Source organism: Scyliorhinus torazame, chromosome 6, assembly GCF_047496885.1.
Source record: "Scyliorhinus torazame isolate Kashiwa2021f chromosome 6, sScyTor2.1, whole genome shotgun sequence".
In the NCBI taxonomy this organism is placed as follows: Eukaryota; Metazoa; Chordata; class Chondrichthyes; order Carcharhiniformes; family Scyliorhinidae; genus Scyliorhinus; species Scyliorhinus torazame.
The window spans coordinates 129,290,814-129,310,151 of NC_092712.1; the positions used below are offsets into that span (position 1 = coordinate 129,290,814).

At 45.7% G+C, this 19,338-nt stretch overlaps 1 protein-coding gene across 2 annotated transcripts in view; it reads right to left on the reverse strand.

Moving 5' to 3' along the window:
* Positions 1–19,338, reverse strand: part of egfra (epidermal growth factor receptor a (erythroblastic leukemia viral (v-erb-b) oncogene homolog, avian)) — a 372,624-nt gene that overhangs the window by 31,134 nt on the left and 322,152 nt on the right. For both annotated transcript variants that reach the window (XM_072508802.1, XM_072508801.1), the window contains exons 19-20: positions 14,661–14,759; positions 9,219–9,404 (exon numbers count right to left, since the gene is read on the reverse strand). In XM_072508802.1, the coding sequence (XP_072364903.1) occupies positions 9,219–9,404; positions 14,661–14,759 (285 nt within the window). The remainder of the gene's footprint in view (positions 1–9,218; positions 9,405–14,660; positions 14,760–19,338) is intronic.

Here is a 19,338-nt window from a genome sequence, read left to right on the forward strand (position 1 = left end):
AGGGGAGTTACAGTTTAGATTTGAAATGGAAAATTTATACCAACAAAGGGAACACTTGTAGAGGCAGTGCATTGGCAAGCACAAGGAAATATTTCTTTCTCTCCCAAAAATAGATAAAATATTTGTTTCCCACTAGCAGAGAAGTGCAAAATATTTGCAGTCAAGTTCGTAGCATTATTGCAACAGCAATAATTTCTTTAAATACGGGATTTCTAGTTATTTCTTCACCCAATACTCGAACACATTCAAGATTTATCACTCTGAAAATATTACTATAGCTGTCCATGTGTAAAAACAGGCCTAGGAAGATGAAGAGAGTAGCCTTGTGATTTGACACAGAATACAAAAGTCGAACTGGGAATTGTTTTCCCCAGAGTTGAAAAGGCAGGTTTACTTTTGATAGGCTCAATATTATTTGAGGATTAAACACTTTATTTCCAAGAAATCTGCTTGTTAACATTTTAGCATCTATCATTAAAGAAAACAGTATCCTAACTCCCGATCTTGCTCCATCACCAAGCCCTGGAGAAGGATTTAAGCTTAAGAGCAACATATTAACTGATCTTTCCTGGAGTCCATTTCTGTGCATTGGCATGCCTATTGGAGTTAGACTGTTTTTAAAAACAATTGTGTGATGGGAGCTAGCATTTATTGCCCATTCGTAATTGTCCTTGAAAATTGCTGAGCTGCCTTCTTAAACCCATGAAGTCCATGTGTTATAAGAAAACCCACAGTGTTCTTGGGAGGGAGATCTAGGATTTTGACTCAGTGACACTGAAGGAACATCGATATAGTCCCACGTCATGTTGGCGTGTGACTTGGAGGGGAACTTGCAGGTGATGGTGTTCCCATGCATCTGCTGCCCTTGTCATTCTAGGTGGTAGAGTAGTGCATGTGAATTTGGAAGGAGCTGCCGAAGAGGTCTTGGTGAATTTCTGAAGAGGTACAGTGCAGAAACACTGGAGCGTATAAACTTAGCATTTTCTACATCTATGGAGTCAATGATGTATTCTTGTAATTCATCTGACAGCTTTTCTAAAAGCTCGTCACACAAATGTAGCAAAACCTCCTTTTACATGAATAGTTTTTGAATAACAAGCTGTGTCAAATAATTGTCCCTGCTATTTTGCCGCACTTAGTGAATTCCATCATCACATTTACTGCTCCATGCCATCCACTCCCATGCCATCTCCATCCCATTTCTTCCATTTCCCGCACGGCACCCTCACCTCGTTCTTCCCACTCTCATCCCTCCCAACGATCCCACCCCATCCTTCACGGAATCGATCTCTCCAGCCAGGGTAACTTTGTTGTTGTGTTTCTTTTACCTTCTGCTATTTTTGATCTTCACTACCCTCTTATCCTGCTTCCACCACTACCACCAACCATTGGAAGGTGCACCTGTGCCAAGCACTTCGGTCCAACGTGCGTTCCACGTGTTTCCACATGTGTCAGGCACCACCCACCAAATAAATCAACCAACAGAGGTGTCCCTTAAACTGACCAATTAAAACAATCTGGGCAGACATTGTTATAAGGTTTTGGAAAAATACATCTCAACTAACAATTTGCTTTTGTTCCACCATCACATTTTTGATTACAAAGCATAATTTAATTCCACTTATACTAATGAAGTGTACTCTCCAATTAATAATGTATATTATATTATGAACCAAATAAAGAACTGTCAGGATAGCTAAACAACATTATTATCAACAGCACAGGTGAGATATCAGTTGAAATGAATCTATGCTGGAATTGAAATGACCTGAACTGAATGTAGATTTACATTGGCTATACCACTTGTAGTGCACAGATTACCTCCATTTTCAAGCAATCTGGTGCACTTAAATACATGGAGTAGCTTAAAATCTATTCCTGTTGAAGCTCAATGATCACTGCAGGCTGCCGAAAACCTCCTTTCCTCCCAATTATAGATTGAAATTTTATTTTAGACTTGGATCTTTTTAGACACTGTGTGGGATAACATTCTGTAGTCAGAATGGGCCCATCCTAAACTTGGTTTCTTCATCCTTTTTGATGCTTCAGGCTGAACGTACGTGCAACATTCCCAATGTGTGGCCAAGTATCAACCTAACAGGTATTGCGCAGGCTTTCTTCTGTGATAAACAATGTGCATACATGGCCACGCAAAAACATTTAAGGGACTGCACACTGAACCAAAACGGGGCACGAATCATAACTAAATTTTAAAGCATACAGTGCTCATGTGGAATGCAATTTGAAAACTAATTGCAAAATGATTACAAAGTGCCTAAGTGTGTCTTCTATGAAGCTATAAATGAAAGCTGTTTTGCATGTTGTTAGTAGGAAAGCCTGTCACATGCTGCAGTACCCCTTAATCAGTTTTGGGCCAATTTACCTCCCTTTTGCTCCCAAATAGCTTCTGAAAAACAAATGCAAGACAGCAGTAAACAGGAACTAATCTTTTGCTCCCATTTTGCTTTTCAATAGCACAGACCATAAACTTCCTCTGTAGCATTTCTGATGTCTATGCCTGAAGAGAACTCAGCAATGTAATTTTCATCCAAGAGAATGATAGAGAACTTTGCATTCAATGTCTTCTTTTACAGCACCCGCAGTTGTCCAGAGGCAAACTGTTCATAGAAAAACCGAGCACTGCTGAATTCAGAGTTCTTCAACTCAACACCTTATTTGATTTAATTTAATTTATTGTCACATGTACCGAAGTACAGTGAAAAGTATTTTTCTGTGTCCGAGGGAACGTACACAGTACGTACATAGTAGACAAAAGAATAATCAAAAGAGAACATTGACAAATGGTACACCGACAAACAGGGATTGGTTATAGTGCCGAACAAAGCAAACACATGAGCAAGAGCAGCATAGGGCGTCGTGAATAGTGTTCTTACAGGGAGCAGATCAGTCCGAGGGGGAGTCGTTGAGGAGTCTTGTAGCTGTGGGGAAGAAGCTGTTCCTATGTCTGGATGTACGAATCTTCAGAATTCTGTACTTTCTGCCTGATGGACGGGTCTGGAAGAAGGCAATGCCTGGGTGGGAGGGGTCTCTGATAATGCTGTCTGCCTTCCTGAGGCAGCGAGAGGTGTACACAGAATCAATGTGGAGGTGGAAAGCTTGTGTGATGTGTTGGGCTGAGTTCTCCACACTCTGCAGTTTCTTGCGATCTTGGATCGAGCAGTTGCCATACCAGGCTGTGATGCAGCCGGATAGGATGCTCTCTATCGCACATCTGTAGAAGTTTGTGAGAGTCGATGCAGACATGCCAAATTTCTTTAGCTATCGTAAGAAGTAGAGACGTTGTTGGGCTTTCTTGACTGTTGCATCAACGTAAGAGGACCAGAATGTTGGTGATGGTGATCCCCAGGAACTTAAAGCTATCGCCCATCTCCACTTTGGAGCCATTGATGCAGACGGGAGTGTGTGTCGTGCTACGCTTCCTGAAGTCGATGATCAGTTCCTTGGTCTTTCCAACATTTAGATAGAGTTTGTTTTCAGTACACCATGCAACCGAGTGATTTATCTCCCTCCTGTAGTCTGATTCATCGTTGTTTGAGATACGGCCTACCACAATCGTGTACGATGCCATCAAGAATAACAATAATAAAGCCTTGCATTCAAACCAGTGGTACTAGTAGTCTGTTACCGTTTGCTCAAGGAGTCCAGGTTGCTGTGGGAACATGCCTTTTTGATATGCATGCTAAACCTGGAGCTATGAACAGTGATGGTAGAGGATCCAACTTTCTTTCCATTACATGGTTGACTAGGAATCTCTCCCGCTCTTACCGCCTGCCAGTGGCATGTTTTGGAAGAATTTTCAGGTTGGTAGTCAACTGGCTGCGTTATGAATGCACCTTTTAAAAAAATCATTGACAGGATGTGGGCTTCGCTGACTTGACCAGCAGTTATTGCCCATCCCTAATTACCCTTGAGAAATTCCTTCTGTGGCCATATGCCTGGGCGTGAGACTCAAACTTAGAGCTTCTGGCTCAGAGTCAGGGATGCTAACCACTGCACCACAAGGCCTCCCTATTCAAACTAGTACTTCTCTTTGTGAAGACATTCCAATTCATTCCACAGTGGGAGAGAAACCCCAGCTAGTAAACCTGTCTGAACTCTTCATAGTACAGCAGCCAAGTCCTCACTTAGAGCCTCAATCCACAACATTATCTAAACACATACTACATGCCTTAAACACTCTGTATGATATCAGTCTATGAAGTTCCATATCCAGCCTTTGGCTGAACCTGAAAAGTAACTATCCAAAAGCTCATGCTTAACAGAAACTTAAATGAAAAATGGTAAAGTTTAAAGAATAAATGAAGGAATATTTTAAGTGCGTAATACTTGAACAAAGTAATACAGGATTCACTTAGAGATAAAGGGGCGGATTCTCTGTCCAGCGACGCCGGATTGGGTGTCAGCCGAAATTCGAGGTTGGCGCCGGGCGCCCAACAGAGTGCCATGCTCTGGTGCCTCGATGGCCTTGTGAATGCATTCCATGCCCTGCGCCGGCATGGTCATGCAAAACGTACAGTAACACTTGTTAACGTATCATTAACAGGCCCGACCTGGTACTCTCCTGCCTCCCGCAATGCTCTGCCTCCACCAGGTGGAAATGACACCGTTGCGGTTCACTTGTATTTAAAAACAGCGACTGGGCGCCGTGGCTGCTGATGGAGGAGATAAGGAAAGTTTTCAAAGACGTAACGGTGGGCTGACAGTTGTGCTGCTGGCTGGAGGGTGTCGGCCAGGATCGGGGGAGCAGTGGGGAGCGATCAGGAGATGGGCCGCGGGTCTGGGCACAGACCGCCATTGCCGCAGCCTGCAAGGGAGCCATCTGGCTGTGCACTCTCCACTGTGCCCTGCAAATGTGCAGAGAGCCACTGGCCGTATGGGTGCCCCCACCCTGGCACACTACCCCTTCCAGGGTGGATGCCCCATCAGTAACACTATCAGCCAGCCCACCAGGTTGCCTGAGCAGCGGGATTTGCTGCCATCACAGGCATTCTCTAGGTCCAAGGGGTGATAGGTGGGACACCTGCCCCTGTATGAGCACCGGCGCTTGAGGGGGTGCCATTCATCTACCAGAAGGGCTTCCACTCAATAAATGTGCAGCTGGTGTGTGATCACTAGCTGCATATTATGTGCGACCAGTATGCAGACACTCATCGCATGACACCTTTGAGGCACATCCACAGGTGAAAGGTTGACTCTTGGGCTACAGAGGTTACCTGCTGCAGTTGTGGCTGATGACTCCTATCCGGAGGCCCCAGACCAAAGGGGAGAACCGCTATATTGATGCCCATGGAGCCACCAGGGCCGTCATCGAGCAGTGCATTGGCGCCCTCAAGGTACAGCTCAGGTGCCTGGACCGCTCTGCTGGACCCTCTGGTATAGCCCCAGGAGGGTCTCACACATCGTGGTGGCCTGCAGTGCCCTCCACAACATCGCGCAGTAGAAGGGCGACATGCTGAAGGAGGAGGAGGAACAGCAGGCCTTGCCAGATGAGGAGGATGTGGAGGAGGACCAGAATGGGCAGGAAATGGGCGGCGGGCAGGTATAGGAAGCCATACAACTGTGCGCCTGGGCTCCTGCACATGTGACAATCTGATTGCCTCAAGGTTCGCCAACAAGGGGGCCTCGCTTTCGGCATCTCAACCATCCCGTCCCACCCCGACATACCCTCCTCCCTCCCATGACCACCCTCTTTGCACTCCATCCCCCCCACCTCAGCACCTGCATGCCCCCTCTGTGCTTCCACCAGCTGCACCACAGGCCTTTGACCGGCAGTCCGAGCGGGTCTGATCCATGGGGTGGAGGGTGATGACGACCCGCTCTGCAATGAGCTCTGGTGCTCCGCATCTTTTGACAGAGTCTGCCTCCTGCCCCCTTGTCACATACTGTCCACCTGGTGATCCCTGCATGCGTGCTGGCCATCCCATCACACAGGCCCACAAATCATCAGGGGAGGCGGGGGTAGGGATCGGTTGGGGGGTTGGGGGGGTCACTCACCAGGTAGGCCCTACCACATGGTGACCCACACGTTCCTGACCCCAATGAATCACACACTGGCGTGGGTTGGAATTGCACTAGTTCCACGTAGTGTGAGCTCTGGCCCATTTGTATGTCTTGAATGGCTCCGGTAATCGCACTCCCATCGGGACTGTGAAACGCTTGCCTTTCAGTCCCGGCGTCAGTGCTTAGGGCTGGATTCTCCTATTTTGTGGCTGTGACCGGAGCACGTGTCTTGTATTACGACCAAAAAGTTGCCACCGTCGCCACACCGATGCTCCACTCGGTGGAGGGCTCGCAGCCGCGCCACATAAAGCCCCCGGCTTTACCTGCAGATATGGACGCAGAATTGCCGGGGTCACGTAGTGCAACGTGGCACCGGCCGCGCGGGTATTCGGCCTGCCAGATAGTGCCCCCTGTAACCCCCCTCGCCACTCCTGGACCACCCCCCACCAGTCCCCCCAACCCTCGCCCCAACAGTCCGCAGCCGCCATGCGAGGTTGACGAAACTTGAGATCATAAGTGATCCACGCCGTCGGGAAGTCGGCCCATTGGGGGCGAAGCATTGGGGGAGGGCCTCAGGTGACATCATGAGGCCGTCCCAACGGCGTGCGGCACACTCAGCAATGACGAGATTTTGGAGGGGGCGGAGCATCCGAAAAACAGCGCCACTCCCAATTTCGGCGATCAAACGGATTCTCCGGCCAATTGCCAAATGCAATTTCAGCATTGGCAATCAGAGTCCAGCCCTTAGGCTCTCAAATGGAGAATCCAACCCAAATTCTTTTCAGCCATACCATTTTAAATGTCAAAAATTGTAAAATCCTTTCTTTGAAAAACCTTTTCAACTGTATGTTGACAAGTTTCAAAACCTACGCATAGTTTATCCCTCAGGCAGTAACAGATTACTAAATGACCATCTTCAAGTAATTTAAAAAAGCCAAGATAGAGGAGCTGAACTATCAATTTTCACACACAATAGACCTTGAGGGAAGCAGTTACCATTCAAGCAAAGAATATTTGATTCCAATTAAATTATCCTGATTTAACAGGTCTGTTCAGCCATTTTATTGCAATCTATGTCCCAAGAAATATGTTAACGGAATAGTTTATTACATACCATTGCTTTTAACAGTTGAGGTTGGTTCATACTGTAACACTGCAGATATCAACAGCCATGCTAAAACAAGAAAAATCTGGAAACACTCAGCAGGTCTGTCAGCATTAGTGGAGAGAATAAATAAGCTCTTTTAGATTACTAACGTCTGCAGGTTTTTTTGTTTTACATGATTAAAGTTGTTACGTGCGGATATACCTTTGCTGTAGGGCTGGTAAAATAACTGGATGATAAGATTGTTATCTGCCTGGAAGCTCATTGTAAACGATCTGTAGGCACAGGGCTAGAAATTCTGAGTGAACCGTAACACATTAACACCACTGGTTTGAGTGGCTGAGATTTTGGTGTTGTGGATGCTATTTTATGTCACACATGCATAATTCTGATATGGGACACGCCTGATGCCAATTTGGCAAAGGCCAAACAACTGGCACCCTTTACCCTTGGTCGAAAGCAAACATGAGACCATTAATAAGTGAAAATAAGCAGTTTAATACCTGCTTCTGCTCCGTTTTGGAACTTTAGTTTACCCCTGGGAAAACCAGCCATTGAGCAGACCGGAGTGGAAAAAACGGTTAGTGATCATCATAATCATCGCTTCTCCCCGTTCCAGGGTCTCTGACCTCATTGTCGACCCCGATCTCCTGGCTACACAATCCCCCATCCAGTTTCGTTCTGCGGCCCTTTAACAACACTGCAGACCTCAATGGTGTTCTTTCCCAACCTAACCGAGGCCCAGCCAGCAATATTTCAGACCACTCTGATCTTATCCAATCATTCATCTGAGCGTGGTTACACAACCCTGGGAGGGCTCCCATTGCTAATGAGGTCTGAAGGCCAGGCTTCCTGGATCTTCCCATTTGAGTACATGTTGTTAGCACTTTGCTGACATCGGGGAGTCGCCAGGGCTGGCAGAGCCAGATGACGCAGGGGCAACTGGTTTGAGCCCCAGCTGCCCCTCCTTCCTGAGGTGAACCCCAGGGCTCTTGGGGCACCCAGTGGTCGGAGAGGCCACTGGGTGCCAACCCGGACCCATCCCATGGAGTGGGGGTTGTGGCCACCAGCTCCCTTGAGTTCCATCCCTCTGATGAGACCACATCTTGCAGTCAGCACACGGGACAGGGTGGCATGGCTGTGCATGTGCCGCCGACAAGTTCGCTGGGGATTTTAGTTTCTTCTCACAGTCTATGGGCTTGGATTTATTAGCATTTTAAAGAAATATTGCCCAACCACAAAGCAAACTTTTTCTTGAACAATTTCTGAGTCAATTAACTGTAAAGATCTCTGCTCAAAACTATAGACATAACGGAATAACCATTACTGATCATTCTCCCAACATAGGCACAAAGGTACTCTTCAGCACAGCTAGGTGAGACCATTAATATATCACAACCAGCATCTTCCTTTAAAGTAGTAGAAAGAAAAATCGCACATGGATTTTCTTACTTGATGCTAAGTTTGTCATGACCTTGGATATCTGCTAAGCTATTGACAGAGTTTGACACCATGCACCGCTAAACAAGTTACCATTGTGTAGTAGAATAAAAGCTATGCTTCTAGGCTGCAGTCCATGGCTTTAATTTTGCTGTTAATATTGATATTCATTTGGGCCGCACGGTAGTGCAGTGGTTAGCACCGCTGCCTCAGGGCGCTGAGGATTCGGATTCGATCCTGGCCACAGGTCACTGTCTGTGTGGAGGTTGCACATTCTCTTTGAGTCTGCGTGGATCTTACCCCCCACAAACCAAAAGATGTGCAGTGTAGGTGAATTGGCGATGCTAAATAGCCCCGTAATTACAAAGAAACATTGATATTCACCTTAATCTGCCTATCATTTCTCAAAAGCTCAAAATTGTGGAACTCTATACTAACCTCTAAGGCCCAAGGTATCTGATTGATACAGTATATTCTTCTCATGTGAAGGTGGAGGGAAAATGCATTTGTCTGATACCTTACTGTGCTTTAGACTTGTTGATTGAAGGCAGTTAATTCATAAATACTTTAAATTACATACTGATTTATTGACCACTTAGAGGCAAGGACCATATATTTACGTTTAAACTGAAGAGCTACTAAATAAAACTACCTTTGCTATCTGCACACACCAGTTGAGGAGATACTGGGAACCAATACGCTCTTTGTTTTCCCGCGTATAGTCCAAAAGACAGCCATAGGGCATCAACTGTGTGACGAGTTGTACAGTTGAAGTGAGACAGATCCCCAATAGTCGGCAAACATGAGGATGGTCGACACTGGCCATCACATATGCTTCCTGCAAATAAAAAACAAACAGAAAACAATAACATGATCTTCGACACATATCCTTGAATTAGGTAACCAAAGCTAAGCTGTTAAAAACGGGAATATAACTGTACGAGGCTTCTGCAATGGTTCAGAGGGACGATGGTGTATGCAAGATTCCAATTCAATTCTTAAAACCTTGAATTCCCATCTCCATGCTGCTCCTTGGTGACATTATTCAGGAACAAGACAGGTCCAACATGTACACGGACCACACCCTCTCAACCCCTCCACTGTCTCTAAATTTTCAGAGCATTTATCTGACACCCAGCACTGGGGGAGCAGAGATACTACCAATAATGATAAGACGGAAGCCATTGTCTGGTCCTGAGCTACCAATTCAATCCCCCCCCTGACATCTGGCTGAAGCTGAACCAGACTGTCTGTAATCTTAAACTCAGATTTTCCTGGAGGCGGAAGGACTCGTTTAAAAATGACACATGATGCAGGATCGTATGCAGAACAATACTTTTCACTGTACCTCGGTACACGTGACAATAAAACAAATCCAGGAATCCATTCTCAGGGCCCTACATTTTCATTGTCATGGGATCTAGGCTTGCACCTTGAATTCCATTGTAGGGTTGGGATCTCCTGGCCACCCTACAATTTTCATGGAGTTGGGCGAGCTACACCATGGCTTGCAGTTCACAGATCTCAGAGGAGGTGTGATCCATAGTCTACTTTTGGGAATCATTTGAAAGCTAAGTTCAAAAGATCTTGCCAATGCCTCCATGCCACTCAATGTCAACTCTATGGACTCTTAAACTCCCATGAACTGTTATCCCTTCCGCCCCCAATATCCTTATAGCCTCCATGCCAACTCACAGCTCTTCATTTACACAGTATATACTACGTGCAAAACTAATGAACCCGACTGTGTGAAATTGCTTAGAACAAAGGTCATGCATAATTTTTAGATATAAAAACTGGTGTTCTCACAGCCATATAAAAGTGTCAAACATACAGACTAGAAGATTTAAGCACTTCATACCTCTTAACCATTTGCAAATAAACAGTGAGACATTGACAGCATGATCACAGAAAATATAAATGCGGACCATATAAAGGTGTCATTCAAGCAAAGTTAAGGGGTGCGATCTTCCGGCCGTGTTCTGCCCGAAAGGCAGCACGGCTCGGCTGGTAGATGCTGGGAGTTCCCTCTTCACCTGCCCTAATATCTCTTCTTGTGACTCGGTACCTTATTTTATTTGGTAGCTCTCCTGTGAAGCACCTTAGGGTTATACCATGTTAAAAGCACTATGTAAATACAAGTTGTTGTTGTTCTTGGGACTGTGGGATGATAGCAATTTTCAGCCACAGTCTCAGCATTTCTAGGCTGAGGAAAAAAATCATGCGGGATACTTGTTCCTGATCATTGTCCATAAAGACAGGACTGGGCGAGACTATGATACTTGGCCCTTATCATTAATGCTTACATGTGCTTAAGTGAGGAATCAGAGACCCATCAGTGCTTCTAGGCGCAAACTTTAGCATGGTCATTTAATCATGTTCTGAAAGATTTCAAAAAATATTTTTAATGCAACATTTTGCCACAATATATGTTGAGAAAAGCTTAAATGCTTTAGGTTTTCCAGAAATTGATAGATGTTCTAATCCATGTCAAGCGAATGAAGTTTGATTAATGCTCTGTAAAGCTCTTATTGCTACCTTCGATAAATCGTTTGTGTTTTTTAAGAAGCTCTCCTCAAATGATGCTTTCAGGTCATCATCCTGTGCTCATACTTGCTTATCCTTCAATCAGTGCACAATGACCTTGCTGAATTATGCCTGACATTCCTGGGAGCTCTTCTGGGATTTGCTTTGTAGTAATTAATTTTTGGACAAGTCACTGGCAGAAATATGAATATTACGAGGAAGGTTCTGTCTCTTCATCGTGATAATACCATTCTCTGCACAGAAATTAATATTAAAACCTCGATCGGCCTCAGCTCAAGGTGTTCCTGATAAATTGGTCCACTTTTGTGCAATTTTGCAACATTTTTGCAACATTTCCCTCGATCAGAACTGAAATGATGTAATTTATAAAATGCGAGCATTGATCTCAAGCAGTATCATGATTATAATCTCTTGTATAAGGCCATATAGAAACATTGGGCACACTGGCCTCTTGTAAGATTTTGAGAATTCAACAGTTTTTTTAGAATCTGCAATATCTATGGATTTTATTCTGGAACCACAGTTTAAAATTAAGTGGTTCAGTTTTGATTTGTTGGTCAATTAAGAGTCAAGATATTTGGGGAAACAGACATTCTCCCTGTGTCTGCGTGGGTCTCAACCCCACAACCCAAAGATGTGCAGTGTGGGTGGATTGGCCATCCTAAATTGCCCCTTAATAAAAAAAATAGTTGGGGAAACAGAAAAAACAGATGTTTGAGAAGAAACAAACGTGCTTTATTGGTTTATGACAGAGCTCATGAGTTGAGCTGAAACTGTTTTAATGGCCAAAATATGATAAGGCGTTTGTTTTTCAATCAGTTTGAAGATGTGGCTAAAACACTGTGAACTTAGGAGGCAACTTATGTTAAACAAATTATGCATTACTTTAATAAATCTGTACCAGAGAGGAAACTCTATTCTCTAATATTATGGTAAGATGTGGTCTTAGCTGTTGATTTTAATAGCTTTAGTGTGGGGCTATATTGACAATATATTGACAAGAGAATGTGACTATTAATTGCTTCTCTGAATCAGGAAGGAAATGAGTATTTGTTTATAATGGAATGTAAACGTGCGGAGTTTATGACCCATAAAGCAGGGAACGTTGCAAAGGTGGGATGATACAAGGTGGATTGCATCCTATCGTCAATTAGAGGAATGAATTTGGACCATCTCCAAAAAAGGAAGGAGGAAGGAAGGGAGACTGAGGGATCAAAGTTGGGAAATGGTAATTTCTATTTGCACCGTGTTACCACAGTTTCTGGACACAGTTCAACGCCACTTCAAAGACAAAGATAACGAAGAGAGACATCGCCTGTGCCGACAACACCAGACTTCTGGAACCTTGAAAGATGAAAAACTTGTATGTTGTCTTCACTGCTTCTTGTTAACTATATATGTAAAATCTTGCTCAATAAATCCACTTGATTCATAAATACTAGTTATTGATACCTTGTAGGTCAAGCACAACTGAGGACACTAATGTTAGAACTTAAAAATTCAAACCGGGAGTTTGTTTTTATTAGGAGGGTTTCATACCACAAAACCCTAAACCTTACCAATTGGCGCCCAAAATTGAAAGGTTATACCCAAATAACTGATAATTATATGGAGTGGAACCTAAGTCTAATTAGTCTGGTCAACATTTTGGATTCAGGGCAGGGAACCTATAAGAGGAGTGCCAGACATAGATCTGCTGCGTCAATGAATAAGATGTTATTTAAGAAGCGAGGTAATAATTTGTACAGAGGCACCGGGGAATTGTGAGAGTAGAAGAGGAAAACTTTTGGGCGCTCCTCCGGAATGATTTCTAAGTGAATGTAGCGAGCAGGAATTGCTGCAAGCTTCCCGGTGCTCTTTGAATATTCTATTTCAATTTCAGTTTTAATTGTTAAGATTGAATGAAAGTAGTAGATGGCGGTGGTGCAGCGCTGCTGCCTCTATGCCACTGAGGACCTGGGTTCGATCCCGGCCCAGGGTCACTGTCCCTGTGGAGATTGCACATTTTCCCCATGTCTGCGTGGGTCTCACCCCCACAATCCAAAGATGTGCAGGGTAGGTGAATTGGCTGCGGAGATGATGTGTGATGGGAAGCTTCAATGTGCATGTTTAATAAAGAATTTGTGTGGTTTTTCTTTTTTGTGTTATTAGTTTTAATGTTTTTTCCCCCTAAACTGGGGGATAGTAATAAGATTTTGTAATAGTAGTTTCAATACTGAGTTTAAAATCAAATGGGAGTTGTGAGCTGGATTAAAAATATAATTTGAAACAAGGTAAATATTTGAAATTCCTTAATCTTGGGTATGATTGCTTCCCCCAATCCTGTCTTTCTCCACAATCTGATCTTCCCTCCTCACTGTTACCCTCCAAGTCTCTCACTATGACCATGTTTTGCCGCAAACGTACCCCCCCCCCCCCCACAAACAGCCAGTTAGCCTCTTAATCTTACTGACAGGTAATGGGTTAAAAAAAAGAGGTAATTAGACCTTGCTGTTAAATTCTGCAGGATATCTGAATTCCTGGAATTGTTCAATTGCAAAATATATGCCCCATTCCCTTTCCATAAATATTAGGTACACAGGATTTACATTCATCCTCTCCCGCCGTTTGATTTGAACTGCCAATTCTAATCCAATTTTCCTTGTCTAGATGAACCTTATTTCTTCTCCTCTTATATAGATACTTATCCAATTCCAATTTATGTCTTCGACAGCCAACAGTGATGAAGTATTCCGTACTGTGATAAGCACCTGAAGGAATTGTTTCTCACCTTGCCTTTCATTCTCCTCGCAACAATCTTGAGGCTATATCTCCTGTTACTCATTCAATAATTTTGAATAGTAATGCTCTCAAAATGCCCTGTTGCCATTTCTGAATCTACAAACGATGTATCTAAATGTTGATGTCTCTGATAATCTGATGCTGCAGGCAGTTCAGAGCGATGGCCTCTCGAGAAAATAGAGAAACTATTACTGGAACCTACCCCATGGACAGCAGCTAGAAAACTTTTCATACAATTACCTTACAGGAAATCATTGCACAATTCATTGAGCCAAGAAATGTCATTGTAGGAAATAATTCTTATGTGCCTGCCTGTGTGAATGCATGAATAAGCAGAGACATAATTCCCTTCAATAAAAATAAAAAAGGAAATGCAGGATTTATCAGTGATTATCTGCATGCTGTGAAGTGCACTTGTATCTGTGTGAACCCAAATCAAAACCACAATCAGATGCCTTTTTGGTCAAAGTCAAATAGTAAAACTGGTAGGAATAGATAATGCATGAGCACGACCCAAGCACATTACCAAACAGAGCAAAAGCTGAATTTGGGCTCAACAAAAAAAGATACAGAAATTGAACTTTTCTAATGCAATGTGTCACTAGAAGGAAGAACTGTCATTTAATCAGTTTGGCTTAAACTGGCAGTAATAGAGTTCTATTCATTTTCCCGTTTTACATCCAAGCTAATGGAACAAATCCTACTGTTGAAATATAGGGTAACCTGATAGCTTGTATTGAAACAAACAACCACAATATCCACTTACATCAAGGATTTCTTTATTTGCTTTCGGGGAGGTTGCTTCTCTCAATACTTTGATGGCAACGGGGATTTTGACATTTTCCCCCTCCGGATTCCACAGGCCCTGTAGAAGTAATGAGATTTTAAAAGGAAATCGAAAATCTCTTGACTCATTCAAGCATTGTGATTGAATTTTTCAAACATACACTGAACTCAAAATTAAAATGAATTTATTTCTTCTACTGACCACATCGGTTTGGCCAAACCATAAACGGAAGCTTCTGTGGTAAAAGAATTATGAACATTTCAATAAACCTCAAAGCAGCAAAACATGTTAAAAAACATGTTTATTTTACCAAAGTGATTGGATAAAAAAACAAGATTAGCAGGCCCTTTAACCTTTTGAACATTTTTCATGTTTCTTTAAGTGAAATAAACAATGAAAATGAAGTGGGCAGAAAATATTTCAATATAATCATAGAATCCCTTCAGTGCAGAAGGAGGCCATTTGGCCCACTAGGTTTGACCAACCCTCTGAAAGAGCACTCTACCCATGTCCACTCCCCTCCCACCCCGCCCTATCCCCGTAACCCTGTAACCTAACCTGCACATCCCTGGACACTAAGAGGCAATTTTATCATAGCCAATCCAGCTAACCCGCACACCTTTGGACTGTGGAGGAAACAAAAGCACCTGGAGGAAACCCACACGTATGCAGGGAGAACGTACAAACTCCACACAGTTAGAAATAAAAATCACTGTGTTCAAAACTGCAATTAAATCCATTTGACATCTTTCACACATGCACTATACAGAAGGTCAGAATGTAAAAGGAACTTGACTTGCTGGGAATATCTTTTGGAAATTTAGGCCGAGTCTCAAGGGGATGTAATGGGATTTTCAGTACTAAAAATTGGTATAACATTCTGCAGGAACATCCTCTAATGGGAAAGGTTATATGCCAGGAACATAAATCTGCAAAGTTCTTCGAGATCTCAAAATGTATAGGTAGCTTCTACTAAACAGGAGATCACTTCTTTACAGCCGTTAGAAACAGTTTTACAAGGTACAAATGGGCTATAGAAGGAGATACTAGAGTCCTGTTTGCATATTCGGAAAATTATAGATGAGGGACACCATCTTAAATCACTCACCCAGAGGATCTTATAGCTCTTCCCACATTGTTACTCTTACATGCATTTTTATCTTGAATGTTTCTCGAGTTTTGCCTTGCTACTTCATCAGAACAAATGTCCCCTTGCCTGACTTTTGCAATTTACTTTTTTAAATTAATTCACGGAATGTGGATATTAATGGCAATACCAACATTTATTGTCCATCCCAATTTTGCCTTCAGAATGTAGTGGTGAACTGCCTTCTTTAACCACTGCACTTCTTGAATTGGGTACCCCACGTGCTATTAGGTAGGAATTTTAAGTATTATTCTGGACATATCCTCATACCCATTGGTGAAGTACTGGTATTGTCGCTGGACTAGTAATCTAGACAACTAGGGTAATGTTCTGGGGACCCGGGTTTGAATCTCAACACAGCAGATGGTGAAATTTGAATTCAATAAAAACCTGGAATTAAAAGTTTAATGATGACCATGAAACCATTGTCAATTGTCGTAAATAGACTTCCGGTTGCGGCTATGCCTAGGTAGGTCGCACGTTCGACAGCTCCCGCCGGGAACTGACTTTTGGGCTCTCTAGAGGGGCCCCAACGGCAATTGTTCGACGGCTTCCAGTGTGGGAAGGTGACAGCAATGTCCCCCCGACATTATATGGATCGGACCAGGAGTGGAGCGGTGAAAAAAGTGATCTTGGAGCAGCGAAAAGTGAGAGGGAGAAAAAACAAGATGGCGGCGGGTGGAGACCAAGCAGCATGGGCGCAGTGGTCACAGGAGCAGCAGGGGTTTCTTAAACGCTGCTTTGGGGAGCTGAAAACCAAAATCCTGGCGCCAATAAAGGCGGCGATTGAGAAGCTAGTGGAGACCCAGAAGGCCCAAGGGGCGGCGATCCGGGAGGTGCGACAAAAAGCCTCGGAGAACGAGGACGAGATCTTGGGCCTGGCGGTGAAGGTGGAGGCGCACGAGGCGCTGCACAAGAGGTGGGCGGAAAGATTTGAGGACCTGGAGAATAGGTCAAGGAGGAAGAATCTTTGGATTCTGGGTCTCCCCGAAGGAGTGGAGCGGCCCGATGCTGGGGCATATGTGAGCACGATGATCAATTGGCTGATGGGCACGGGAGCCTTCCCGAGGGCTCTGGAGCTAGATGGGGCTCGCCGGGTCCTAGCAAGGAGACCCAAGGCCAACGGGCCGCCTAGGGCTGTAGTGGTGAGGTTTCACTGCTTTATGGACAGAGAGTGTGTCCTGAGATGGCCAAGAAAGGGCGGAGCAGCAGGTAGGAGAACACGGAGATCCGGATCTACCAGGACTGGAGTGCAGAGGTGGCTGAGAAGAGAGCTGGTTTCAATCAGGCTAAGGTGGTGCTCCATCAGAAGGGGGTGAAGTTCGGTATGCTGCAGCCAGCGCGATTGTGGGTCACATTCCAGGATCGGCACCACTATTTCGAAACGCCTGATGAGGCATGGAGCTTTATACGAACTGAAAAGTTGGACTCAAATTGAGGGTTTGTTGGGGGGGGGGATGTTTACTGTGAATATGGTGCTTATTACGTTTAGGGAATGTTCCTTCGGTTTGGGTGCTGGATGGGGATGGGTGAAGGGATTTGATAGGGAGACTGTGGGAGAGTGTGGGCGTCGGTGTTGGAGGGGCAGACTCCCACGAAGGAAGAGGGGGAGAGGAGGCCCGGGGATGGGGAATTGGGGTAAGGCCGCAAAAGGAGCTGCGCCAGAGGGGGCGGGGCCGCCTCAGGAAAGCGCGGGCTTTTTCCCGCGCTAGGGAAGGACGGGGGTGGGGGCCGGGGGGGGGGGGGATGGGCGGTGCTGGAGAGGAGCGCACACTGACTGCCAGGGAGGGGTAGGGGGATTCTCACACTGGGGGTGGGGGGGGGGTCGATGGAATGGTGGGAGAGGCCGGGGGTCAGCAGGAGTCAGCTTACTTACTGGAGTGTTATGGGGGGAACAAAAGGGCTAGATGTGGATCTAGGGGAGGGAGGGGGGGGGGAGAGGGGGGGTATAGGGTTGCTGCTGCATTGGCCATAGGGGAGCTGGAAATAGGAGAGGTGGTCGGGGTGGGGGTCTGCCGTCTGGGGGACTGGATGGTGCGGGAGGCGCGGGCACGTGGCTGGCCTATAAAAGGAGATGGCTAGTCGGCAGGGGGGGGGGTGAGCAGCCCCCCAATCCGGCTGATATCTTGGAATGTGAGGGGCCTGAACGGGCCGGTCAAGAGGGCCCAGGTGTTCGCGCACTTAAAGGGACTGAAGGCAGACGTGGTTATGCTCCAGGAGACACATTTGCAGGTGGCAGATCAGGTTAGGCTGAGAAAGGGATGGGTAGGACTGGTATTTCATTCAGGGCTGGATGCGAAGAACAGAGGGGTTGCAATACTGGTGGGGAAGCAGGTGTCGTTTGAGGTAATGAATATTGTAGTGGATAATGGAAGTGCGGGTGGTACTGGTAAACGTATATGCCCCGAACTGGGATGATGCCGGATTTATGAAACGCATGCTGGGTCGGATTCCGGACCTGTAGATAGGAAGCTTGATAATGGGGGGGGGATTTCAACACGGTGCTGGACCCAGCACTGGATCGCTCTAGGTCCAGGATGGGTAAGAGGCCGGCTGCGGCCAAGGTGCTTAGGGGGTTTATGGACCAGATGGGGGGAGTTAATCCATGGAGGCTTGTCAGGCCCCTGGCCAGTGAATTTTCATTCTTTTCCCATGTACATAGAGCCTACTCCCGGATAGATTTTTAAATTTTGAGTAGGGCGCTAATCCCGAAAGTGGAGGGAACGGAGTATTCGGCCATAGCCATCTCAGACCACGCCCCACACTGGGTGGAGCTGGAGTTAGGAGAGGAGAGGGATCAGCGCCCGCTGTGGCGTCTTGATGTGGGATTATTGGCGGATGAGGAGGTGTGCGGGCGGGTGCGGGGGTGCATTGAAAGATATTTGGAGGCCAATGACAATGGGGAGGTGCAGGTGGGGGTAGTCTGGGAGGCGCTGAAGGCGGTGGTCAGGGGAGAGTTAATCTCCATCAGGGCCCCATGGGAGAAGAGAGAGGGCAGGGAGAGGGAGAGGTTGGTGGGGGAGATCTTAAGGGTGGACAGGAGATATGCAGAGGCCCCCGAGGAGGGACGACTCAGGGAGCGGCGGAACTTCCAGACGGAGTTCGACCTGTTGACCACAGGGAAAGCAGAGGCACAGTGGAGGAAAGCGCAGGGGGCGACGTATGAGTATGGGGAGAAGGCGAGTCGGATGCTGGCACACCAGCTTTGTAAGAGGGAGGCAGCGAGGGAGATAGGTGGAGTTAAGGATAGCGGGGGGAATACGGTGCGGAGTGCGGTGAGAATAAACGAGGTGTTTAGGGACTTCTATGGGGATCTGTACAGATCTCAGCCCCCAGCGGGGGAATAGGGGATGCGACAATTTTTGGATCAGCTGAGGTTCCCGAGGGTGGAGGAGGAGGAGGTGGCTGGTTTAGGGGTGCCAATTGGGCTGGAGGAGCTGGTTAAAGGATTGGGGAGCATGCAGGCAGAGAAGGCCCCGGGACCAGATGGGTTCCCGGTCGAGTTTTACA